This window comes from Etheostoma spectabile, chromosome 20 (assembly GCF_008692095.1).
Source record: "Etheostoma spectabile isolate EspeVRDwgs_2016 chromosome 20, UIUC_Espe_1.0, whole genome shotgun sequence".
Classification (NCBI taxonomy): domain Eukaryota; kingdom Metazoa; phylum Chordata; class Actinopteri; order Perciformes; family Percidae; genus Etheostoma; species Etheostoma spectabile.
Window position 1 is genome coordinate 3,617,323 of NC_045752.1, and position 12,395 is coordinate 3,629,717.

At 41.1% G+C, this 12,395-nt stretch overlaps 1 protein-coding gene across 4 annotated transcripts in view; it reads right to left on the reverse strand.

Annotated features, from left to right (window-relative positions):
- Nucleotides 1–7,623: 7,623 nt before the first annotated feature.
- fndc3ba (fibronectin type III domain containing 3Ba) overlaps nucleotides 7,624–12,395 on the reverse strand; it is a 103,142-nt gene continuing 98,370 nt past the window's right edge. For 3 of the 4 annotated variants that reach the window (XM_032499781.1, XM_032499782.1, XM_032499779.1), the window contains exons 26-27: nucleotides 10,240–10,367; nucleotides 8,021–8,332 (exon numbers count right to left, since the gene is read on the reverse strand). In XM_032499781.1, coding sequence (XP_032355672.1) covers nucleotides 8,021–8,332; nucleotides 10,240–10,367 — 440 coding nt within the window. Of the gene's footprint in view, nucleotides 8,333–10,239; nucleotides 10,368–12,395 lie in introns of all 4 variants that reach the window. The other variant, XM_032499780.1, reaches the window with a different exon arrangement.

Genomic DNA, 12,395 nt, shown 5'->3' on the forward strand with positions numbered 1-12,395 from the left:
CAGCAGTCTAAAACCTTAACAGCATAATTAATAGAGACAGGTTAAGGAGAGGAGCCTGGTCGGGCTCAAACTCTCCCCTGCCGGATCGGGCTGTACTGGCCTGCGTCCCTCTACTTTGATTATAGCATTGATTATATTGTAGATTAATCTAAAGACTATAAAGAGAAGCGGAGAAGAGAAGGGGTGCCGTGTCTGTAGCTATACACCCTCCCCTGCCGGTCTGGCTGAACACTGCAACTCCTCACTCCCTAACTATAACTTTTCTCAAAAAGGAGAGTTTTAAGTTAAATCTTAAATGTGGTGACAGTGTCTGCCCCCCAAACCCAGACTAGGAGCTGGTTCCACAGGAGAGGACCCTGATAGCTGAATGCTCTGGCTCCTATTTTACTTTTAGAGACTCTAGGGACCACAAGTAATTCTGCATTCTGGGAGCACACTGCTCTAGTGGGACAATAAGGTACTATGAGTACCATTTAAAGCGTTGTAGGTCAGGAGAAGGATTTTAAATTCAACCCTGGATTTTACAGGAAGCCAGTGCAGAGGAGCTAATACAGGAGAAATATAATCTCTTTTCTTAGTTCTTGTCAGAACACGCGCTGCAGCATTCTGGATCAGCTGGAGAGCCTTAAGGGACTTGCTTGGGCAACGTGATAGTAAGGAATTACAGTAGTCCAGCCTGGAAGTGATGAATGCATGGACAAGTTGTTCAGCATTGTTTTGAGACAGAATGTGCCTAATATTGGCAATGTTACGAAGATGAAAAAAGGCTGTTCTTAAGGTTTGTTTTCACCATCAAGCTTCAAAGACAGCAGACTCTGGCCACAGATGCAACACATCTCTGCAACACAGGGCTCAAAGGACCCCCACTAACCTCTGAGGTAACATCAGGTACCTGATCCTAACACCTAGAATGTGCATCCGAAACCCTCTGAGCACATGTTCAACAAAATGTTAGTGAAAGAGTGTGGCAAAGAGCTGAAGAATAAATGTATGAATGTTTGAGTGTGAGCCCACTGAGCTTAGATCACTGAAAAGAATATGAAAGCTAAAAGTTATAAAGGAAGTGAATTCATTAAATAAAAGCTGGGTTGATATCTCAAAAAAGACGTATTGGTGAGTGGATGATAGATGAAGAGGTGTGAAATAAAAGTGATGAAAGGTCCCTATTAAAATAAAGTGTGCAATAAAAATAGACAATACAGCAAAAGGTGAAAGAAAAGAGGTTTAATCAATGAGTCAGACATAGTCAGAGTCAGAGATTACTGTGCATCTATCGCAACCAATATCAATGTGTACATGCACATGACCACTTTTTTTGGGTATGTCAGCTGGTACCAATTAGGACTAGCTGTTGGTAACTGGTGTGCATGCATGTACTTTGCACAGGCTTGTGCATGTGCAGCCTCATGAAAGCCAAAATGTACTCGGTTAATGGATTCAGCATAGTGACGGAAATGTTTCACAGGGGTCTTGAACCGTGCAGACCTTGCAGTTATTGGAGAGTCCGTAGTGGTGCAAAATCCCAGAGGCGCTCTGTGTACAGACACAGTTATATATCTGGAGCAATCTCCTGACGGTGACAAAATATCCTGCAGGAAGCGTCCCTTTAAACAAGATTAACACTCTACAGCCCTGACAATGTTAATGTGCTGACGTTTAGTTGATATACCATTTACCATGTTCACCATCTCGGTTTAGTGTTCAGTATGCCAACATTTATCAATAAGCCCTAAACATAAAGTACAAGCTGCTGGGAGTCATTCGTTTTATGAAGATTTGGTCATAAACCAAATTATTGGACAAATACAAATATGGACTTGATGGTGCAAGATGAGAAAGGTTGCAACTATTAATCATAAATCCATAGTATCGCTACAGTGACATCATCTCACTGACCTTTTAGTTCTCAATGAACTGATTAACTCAGGTTTGGGACACAGATCTCACTTTATAATATTTAACATGGCACAGATATTCAGTTTGAAGAACATAAAAGAATGATTAACAGCGTTCCTGATTATGTCATCATTTTGATTTCTTTAGATTGAATATTTCTTGCAAAAAGAAGTTAAATGATCACCAAAAAGGTATTACGTCTCATCTTAAAACGGGACAAGTATATCAGTAGCAAACTTCGTGGCAATCCATCTTTTAGTTGTTGAGACATTTCACCTAAAAATGAAAAAGTCAGGGGATCGCAAAAGTTAGGCTTCATCCTCTGGGGACCATGAATGTCTAGTCAAAATGGCATGGCAATCCATCAAATAGTCGCTGAGATAGTTTAGTCTCAAGTAGAGGTGGTTGTTCCTGGTTTAAAACAGAATACATCAAAGGTAATGACCATAAAGAGATTTTGATGTATGTATGAAAAGGTGTTCTGATGATTCTCCATCCGCTTATGCTGCAACAGAAACAACCAAATCCACTTTTGTCTTCTATACAGTTACTGAAGTTTGATAATTGGATTGTCTTATCTTCTTGTTCTTTGAGAAGCACACGGACAGTGTTTTTTTTTTTTTTGTTGCTGTAGCCCATCTGGTATCATCAGACATCAAGCTATTAACTTGCAGACTTGTGGCCCAACCGCAGATTACACAGCCACAGAAATACACACAGCCACAGAAGTGTACACACACACACACACACACACACACACACAACTTGACACTTTCTGAGTGTTTTGTTCACACTGCATTTCACTGTCTGGTAGAGTCATAGCGTGATCACTGCTTACAGTGCACTTCCCAATTACAAGTGTTTCTCATATAGCTTAGCAACAAAAAAAAAAGTTAATGTGACAGTGGACGAGTGCTGTTTTGCTCCGACCTGTTTAAATACACAGTTTCTACGCCACTTTAAACCAACCTCTGCATGTGCGCCAACAAAGATGCAAAAACGGTCAAAAGACTATTATTCCCCTGTTGTCCATGGGTTGCTGCAGGCTGAGGGGAATTGAGTGTGCAGAGCAGCAGTCTCTCTCTCTCTCTCTCTCTCTCTCGCGCCGGTTGCCCTCGGGGACAGCAGGGGATGATTTACTCTTCTCACCTATCTAGACGCTATTAAAGCCACTGGAGAGTAAATCTGACCGCATTCACACAGACAGGCCTTCACACTGATAGTCCATATATGAGTCTCTTGGTGACATCTAAAAGATAGTCCCCTTGAAGAATTAAGTGTTTTGAGACATAATTCAGACCATTAATCATAATTGAAACCCTAATTTAAACATTGACAACTGCTCAACTATATTTACAACAGTTCATAAAGGTGTATCATCATACTCACATTAAATCTTAAAGATAAAAATACTGTCACACAACAGTACATTTCCATTGACATTGGCTATACTGTTTGTTAGCACACCAAGTATACGCCCATTAAGATATCATGTGACACTGTATCTGACATATTTATCTGTAGAAAAGTGATTCATACAAAAGCACAAGAGCATACAAAAATTAATAGAATATGCTGATGAATAATGACACACAATAAAACATACAGGTGGAAACGAAGTCAGAAAAAAAAAATCAAAACATTTATTGGGCATAAATATATTATATATACGCTACCGATACAGTTACGTCTTACATACATAGGGTAGTATTTGCAAAAATCTATACATTAAAATTGATATGGCAGTTTCTTTTATATAATGCATATGAAATTGTCTAACATTTACAATACAAGAAGAAATGCGTGAATTTCTTTTTTTTGTTTTTTGTTTCTCAATTCGTAGACCATGACAACATTGGAATGTTTTGTTTTTAAATCGTGAGGTAAAAACATGTTTCTTTTTTTGTCTTGCTTAAAAAATAGTTAAATACCTGTGAGTCTCTGTACGTTTGTCAAATCGGCAAATTCTCAGTCAAAATTCTCTATTTACTGTAAAACGTACAAAAACGTCAAATAAAAAAAAAAAAAACGAAAATTAAAGAAATGAACTGATCAGAAGGCACAGACGTGGGGTTTCTGGACAAAGAAAAAAATAAAAAAATAAAAAGTCTCTTATTTCTTGACCTATACCCGCCAAATGTGCAGAACCTGCAGGGTGGGGTGGGAAGGGGCGGGGTGTCTATAAAATCACCAGCATTGGGAAATAACAAAAACGACAAAGCACATGAAGGGAGTACCCTGCCCACAAACACACAGCCTTTTTTTAGTTGACACTGTGTTAACCTGGGATTCTACAACACTAACATGACTGGCCTGAGTTCGGCCAAAAACCTCTGCTCAACCATTGGGGCATTAAGGCTTGAAAAGGGGTATAAGGGGGGTATACCTCTGACATAACATCAGAGGTTTAAGGACAGGATACTTCACGTATCACCTGTCGACTGCAATGCACCAGGCTAGGTAGACGCGCCATGGGCCCGTCTGAGAAAGGAGCTGTCCCCCCTAAGAACTGTACTTCCTTTGTTGCTGTATCTGCAGGCAGCAGGGTGCCATCTGAGAAGCACATGACCTTGCTCCAGTAATGCCAATGTCACAGTGACGCCAACAACGGAATAATGCCAATGAATGTAACAGACGGTGTTGGCAGTAGTGTTTGGAACAGAGCGACGGACCTTGTGTCTCCTCTCGCTCATATTAACCTTATCAAGACTAATGCTCGGCGTAAAAAAAAAAAAAAAAGTGCTTCAACTCTGTTAGTCATAATGTATTACCATCTCATTCTATAGCTCTATAGATATCTCTGTATATCATCTCTCAGCAAAATACTGGATACAAAAAACTAACTACTGCTATACTAGCACTAGCCTGAACAATGAATCGTCAATATTATTATTGTCATCATTTGCCTGAAATCATCATATGATTGTTTTTGCCTTTTTACTTTTTTTTTTTTTTTTTTTTTACCTTTCAGTGTGAAATCAGGTTATGTTAAAAACTCTCCTCCGAAAGGGGCTACACAGTTCAAAATGGCACATTTTGCTTTACAAAACAAAACAATAAAAAGATAATATGAAAAGAAGCATAATCACAGATCAAGTTAATGTTTTTTTTTCCTTTTGAGGGGATAATAATAACATATAACAATAATAATCGTAATGCTGCGTCGTTACAGAAGAACATCACAGAACCCTTTAGACGACTGCAAACGCAACATCTAGTGGACACGAGAAGGCTGCACTTTGGCAATAGAACAGTAAAAATATATCAGAAGCTTCATTATAACACTAATTAGAAAAAAAAAGCCAAAGGCAGCGACATTTATCCCAATACAGATGACTTGAACTGACCCTAAGGCCTTGCTTTGCTACATGTCTCTCTAAGCATTACAAGAACTGCTCGGTTGTGCACGGCCGCAGCAGGAGATGAAAAAACAAAATACATAGGCATTTGGTTACATGTTTGAAATGGCAATGATAACTGCAATGCATGGACTGATGAGCTACAGGTTCCCAACAGCTGTAAGAGAAATACTTAAAGGGTTACTGAGATAAGGAATGCTGGCCTTAATCATACAATCTAACATACATCCATTAAAAAAAAAATGTAACATGCTACAAGGAAAAAAATTAGTATATAACTACACTTGTCTCTTGATCTTTAAACAATAAATAAATGAAGATTGCACTGTAATTGGCATGTAAAGTACTGTATGCAAATATATAGTATAAATAAAACCTAGAAAAGAACTCTACATTTACTTTCCCATCAACTTTGGCAAAGGTATTTTGAGCTAGTAAACCACTTTGCTTACTGACACATACAGGAGCAAGGCACAGCATTGACAGAGGACAAGATACAGCATCAAAAAAACGAAAGAGCAGATAAAAGAGGGAGGAAGACAGAGAGAAACAGAGGAGAAGAGGCTAATATAATGACGATAATGACAGCGATGGGGATGACAGACTTAGATCTCCCCTCTGTAAGGCCTTATCCCTGAGGTACGTTACAGGCTGCCAATCAGAGCTGAGCTGCGGGGCTAAAAACTACTACCCCGACACTCTTCCATACCCCCTTCCCACCCAATCCTTCTTCCCCTGCACCCTACCTGACAAAAGTAGACATTTCACACATTGATCAAGCAGATCAGGGTGGCTTCTTTGGATCATAAGGGTATCTATTGGGTTGTACCTTGGCTTGGTTTTTTGGGTTGGAATTAAGGGGTTCAGGAGTCAGACGGGAGGTCAGGAGGTGTTACGTGCGTCAGAACGCCCTGTTCTGTTGAGTTGTGTTCTGTCAAAAGGCTTGTTTGGTTAGTGAACATTAGTTCAAGTCCCCAGAGGACATGTCTGTCTGAGGAGAGACCACAGATGTGCTACTGCTCTGATTACATGTCAATAAAGCACCTTTTAAAAGAGAGTGAGAGTGAGAGAGAGAGAGAGAGAGAGAGAGAAAGAGAGAGAGAGAGAGAGAGAGAGAGAGAGAGAGAGAGAGAGAGAGAGTAGTGTATGGGCAGAAAGATGGGATAGATCGAAAGCAAAAGAACAGCCAGAGGAAAAAGTAATTACAGATAATTATGAGCAGGGGAGGAGAAAATAGGAGGCTTCAAATGTATCGATTCACAGACTAGCTGGAAGGAGAAACTACAGCTTTAGCACTGCTCGGGCTGGCGGCTGATGACGTGTCAGGGGGATGGGGTGGGGGGTAAAGCTTAAGCTAACTCCTAATGGCTTTCCTGGTTTACACACGCTCTGAGAAGCGCTGCTAGCTGACAGGCTGTTGCACCTCTGGGTCTAATGGGCATATCGCTACTAAAGCTACAGATAAATAGGCTGGAGCAATGGTACATGAGATGGTAGAACATGGAAGGACTGACCGAGGGGCCAATCAAATGCTCAGCCCAGCCCTTTTCTGTTAAGTTGCAGCCAATAACAATCCCAGCCCGGCTTCCTAAACGCTAGAGCCAGTTTATGCCCAACATTCAAATACCTACAAGGGTTTATCTTCTGATCCAAGACCAGTGTTTGAGGACCCCTCAGAGCTGCTGTTTGTGAGCACCTAGAGTTAACTCCTCCCCTTTCACACTGTACTTCAGACCTTACATTGCCATCACTTATATTACATCACTTTTATAGCATCATAGATATTTGATATAATATATATATATATATATTTATATATATTGTGTGTATATATATATTAGATTACTGGTTTTCCATTCTTTCTTAGATATAATAAAATCACAGGATAGCAGCATCTTACACCACACATGGATTGCATCACTTTGGTAGCTGAATGAGTGAGTGATTGAATGTTAAAAGCTGAGCAGATATGCGATTGACTTCTTAGGAGGAAATGTGCGTTTCTCACCGTCTGTATGACTTTAACTGTACGTGTGTGCATGTATGTGTACGCAAGTCTGCATAAGTGTATGTGCGTTGTGTCTTTGTCAGTCAGTCTGTGTGTGTGTGTGTGTGTGTGTGTGTGTGAGAGCAGGTGCAGATTGCATGAACTGACTGACTGTAGAGTAGTTAAAAACCGAATAATAAGGTATGAATGGCTAAAGCTTTGTAGGCCTACATTGGAATATGGCTGAAGTGAATAAAGACTGTAGCAAAAAAAAAAAAAAAAAAAAAAAAAAAAAAAAAAAGAAGAAATTAAACAGTGAAAAACAAAACAAAAAGTAAGGCAATGACCATCAGGATTAAAATAACACATTCTCTATCAAATAGTTTAAAAAATACAAAATAAAAAACATGCAAGTAGAGTCGAGGAGCAATGCTTTGCTCAAGCTATTTTAAGCTTTGATTATCAGTTTTTGGTCCCACCGATGGTCACGGTAAGACAAGGCTTCCCTCGACAGCAACTCCGGAACAATGAGAAGACAATTGATAACGAAGGCGTTAGAGAGAAATGAGGACCACTGAGTGAAGGCAGAAGACAACAGGTACAAGGTGAAGGAAAGCCAGAATGGACAAAAAAAAAAAAAAAAAAACATACATAACCTTTGAAGTACATCTCAAGTGTTTGTTTTGATTTCATTCGGTTCTTTCATAGACGTTTTTTTCTTTCTTTCTTTAGTTTCTCTGTGATTTCGCTTTCTCTTTCTATCCTAGTTAAAATTCCCTCACTTCATAAAGAAGTACTGCAGCAAGCAGGCGATGAGGATGGAGAAGCCCGCAAACACGCACACGATAAGGGCCGCGAAGCGCTCGTCGCTGGAGATCAGGCCCACCCCTTTGCCCGTCTCCACGGCGCACAGCTCTCCCGGTGATGCCGTCTCCTGGCGACGCAGCATAAACAAGGAAGAGGGGCTCAGTGGTCCGCACAGTTCCTGGCATGTATCCTGGCAACGCCGGCAGGCGCCCACACGGAAACGATAGTCAGTGTTGCCCTGGAGACCGGAGATTTGGAAAACACCCTCCTCTCCCTTAAAAACCTGTGAGGGGAGAGAAAGAGAGAGTTTAACAGCCAGGTTGTAAAAACATGTATTGTTTTTTTTTCTCATTGATGAACATGAGAAAACATCAAAAAATATATATTCAACGAAACTTAATGCCAGTTGTTTTAACTGAAGGTGTGCTCAAGAGTGAAATAAGTTGGTTGGTGTTATGTTGGAATAGAGAGTAGACCAGCATTCCTGCTTGGGTCACATATTTAATATTGGCATATTATTGTTTTCATACTGTGCTGGTGTAAAGCTCTGTCAAATTATGAGAATACACATCTGGAAGGATATTATGGCCATAGTGCAGTGGGAGGATCAGCCCCCTTCCAGAGCGTCTTCAGTGAGTCCTGTTTTTATCAAACATGCTTAATTTTTGCCGATCGTTCCACTCTTACAATGACATTTTAGCAGTTATTGTCACCGCTCATCTCCTCAAGTTTTATCTGCTACTATAGGAAAGACTTCTCATGTTTTGATTTTCTTAACTTCTTCTGTGCTCACCTAATTACTTTATTGGAAATTATTTTTTCATTATCAAAGTGAAAATCCAGTTTGGGAAATGGCCTTAAGCTATACAAATAAACCTCACTTGAAAACCTTGAAAAATCCAGATTTAGGAATTAGTTAAAAAAAAAAAAAAACTGTCAGTGGACAAAGGTCACAAAGTGTATCCTGTAACGGCCAGTCGGTCCTTGGGTAAGACACTGAACCCATGTTTGCTCATTTCTTGTACATAACTCCCGAGGCCCAGTCCTAAAGTGACAATCAGACTATAATGCAATGATAGCTCCAGGACGCGGTACCAACTTAAATCCCCGTTTTCATTTTATTCTGAAAAGGCATTGGAACTGGTTTGCAGCTGATGATGCTCAGCTGTATGTGCCTACAGTATACATCACACATAAATCACTGGATTATACATTTTTTGTAAACATAGTAGGATATCGCCATATTTCAACATTTTAATGGCCTCGTGGTCTACCAATAGCACAAGCCTGTGCTACAGTGACTGGAAACGTGGTACTTAGCTAAAGTTAATTAGCAGCAAGATGCCTTCCTTCTTCCTGGATGACTACCACAAACCTCTACAGAAAATAGCAGTTCTGGAAACCAAAATTCACCGGTTAGAAGTAAATGTGGAACTGAAAGGACCATGTGGGAATGACACCACTTTACCATGGACCCAAAACAGTGGACAAAAGCATGCTAACGCAGGGCTAATTCGCACCAAAAATGCTGCAATGAAACAGGAGGGCTGTGTACCGGGTAATAGATCAACAAGTGGTAGTCCTCCCTGGAACTCTCTGTGCAAAGCCTAAGTGTAAATCATTTTCCTGGGAAATGGGAGAACGAGCAACGGGGAGGGCACAGCGCCCTGAGATTTGTGATATGACCGGCTGGCCTGCACTATCATCCAGGCAGAGCTCTTTAAATGCTGAGGTGTTCATCAGTGGCCCTCTACCGCCGGTCAGAAGAGGAGTTAAGAGATTCAGCAGATTGTTGGCACTGAAGTCATGGCTTTCAACTGCATGTACCGCCCATTCACTGCACTCATTAACAATTTCAACTTTTTCTTTTCTTTCTTTTCCTTAACAAATTGAAGAAAAGCTGTTTCCCTCTTATCTACTTTACTTTCTGCGCCACACATCTGCTCCCTCGGCCAAGGACACGAGACAAGAGGAATTTAAACGAGAGGAAGACATAAATCACGGCAGAGATCCACCACAGGAGAGGTTTGACACATGGGAGACCACAGAGCCGAGATAAAAAAAATTGATGCTCTGGACTATACAGAGACATAAGAGCTCTCAACGCTATCCTCCACTGACCCGAGCGTGTGTGTGTGTGTGTGTGTGTGTGTGTGTGTGTGTGTGTGTGTGTGTGTGTGAGAGACAAACCTGTTTGTATTCTGACTCGCGTCCCACCAGCACCTGGAGCACGTAGCTCACAGGATCTCCTCTCATTGGTGCAATCGTCTCCCATGTGATCTCGCACATGTTCCCCTCCAGCTGGTGCACTCTGGGAGCTGTTTGAAAAAAATTTGAAACAAGATTTTAATGTTTTCATAGTGAGAAGACTAATGCAACAAAAAAAAACAATTATTTGTCTTTTGTACATTTGGGCCCACTAAAAAAAAAAAATTCAACCGCTCTCAAAAGCAGAAGCTCGGAAGTAGACGAGGTGTATTCTCTCCTGAAACCAATACACCCTTTCATTTTTGCAAGAATGCATCCGAAGGGTCGTATATTAGCAAATACTAACATCCATTTCCCCTCCTAGAATCTAATGTTTCATATCAGCAGTGATTGCTGCAGTCGTGTTAATAGCTGTTGAGACAAACCTGTGTAGAGACTGCATATCGTCCTGGACCGAAGCCACAACCAAGAGAATAGATTATTCCTGTGCAATTCTGTTTTTTTTTAGTGTTGATGACTGTCTGACGACGCAATAATATCCTTGGATGATAATGTCATTTTAAAGCGGAAACAACAACAATAATCAAATTCTGACTGCATTAATTGCTAGGGGAATTACAGCGTACAATTTACTAAACCCTAACCGGAGACATTTTCATTGAATTGTCTCAAATCGCCCTGTCCTTGAATGAAAGCTGATGTGCAGAGAACCTTTCAGTCAGTGCACATGTACTGCTAACAGTTATATAGAAGCTGTTTGGACCCCCGAGGCTGTTATTTGCCCGGTTATAGATATGTCAATGCTGTGTTGCACATTCACAGCATCACAGTCTTATCCATAATACGTTTCGGTTATATCCCCTGAGAGGATACTCTTGACTGTGATTATTGTGGGTATAATAAGCCACTGCCTCTCAGTTCACAGCAAAGACCACAAACTGGAGGCAATAATCAAGCAAGGCAGCGGTAAACATGTCAGCTCTACCAGCCAAACAGAAACACATGTACTCCCTTTTCTTGTCCTGTAAGTGTATCACCTCTTTGTGGCACTTCAGTGTCAATCATACAAATTCACACTTAGCCTAGTTATAACATTACTGAAGATGTATGCATTATGTAATAAAAATGGGCTCTTCTTATTTAGCGATTAGTTGCTACTCAATTTTTACACTATTGTGTGGCTAACTGAGCTCAAGATTCCAAATGAAATTTCAAAGAAATAACTTGTATAACGTTAAATAACGTTATGCTAATGTCACACTGAATGACCAAATAAGATAGGGGGTAACACTTTGAAGTTTTCTACATAAGAATGACATGACACGGTCTTGAACTCATGAGACTCACGTTGTCGTGGGTCTACTGCCTTCTGTGTTTCGTGTCTCCCTTTTTCCCCTGTGTGTCTGTCTGTGTTGTTCGTCTTCCCTGGATGGGGCGTTCCATTCCGGGAAACTAGGTCAAGAGGCGTGGCTACTCATTCCTGCTCCATCTATTCTGCACAGCTGAGTCTCATCATCATCATCACCACCTCCTCTGTATATATACCTGGGCTGACCACCTCTCCGGCGCCAGTTCGTTACCTACATCTCCGTGGTAACTGGTCCAGTACATAGCGAATGTTTTCCGTAACCTTGCTATTTGCTAACCTTGTTTTTCTGCCACAGCTGTCGTGTCCCGTCTCGACTCCTGTGCTGCTTCACCAGACGCTCTCTGTTGGACTACCACCATCTCCCACATCTCATCCCGTGCTAAGACTGTTTGTTTCCGTATGCTGAACTTTTCAGTATTAAAACTTTTTGTTTCATTTTTATCGTCTCTTGTGGTCGCTCTGTGTCTGGGTCCAAAACCAAACCTTAACACACATGTCATGATGCATGAACCCTTACCTACACACAAGCCTGAATTACTCACACATGCTCAGTGCCTATACATGCACTAATTGGAGAGATGTCAGAGTGAGGGGCCTGCACATAGAAAGGCGTCACAAGCAGTTGGGGGTTTGGTGCCTTGCTCAAGAGCACCTGGCAGTGCCCAGGCGGTGAACTGGCATTTCTCCAGCTACCAATCCACACTCCGTACTTTGTTCTGTATGGGGACTTGAACCAGCGACCCTTGACCCCCCAACTCCCTACAGACTG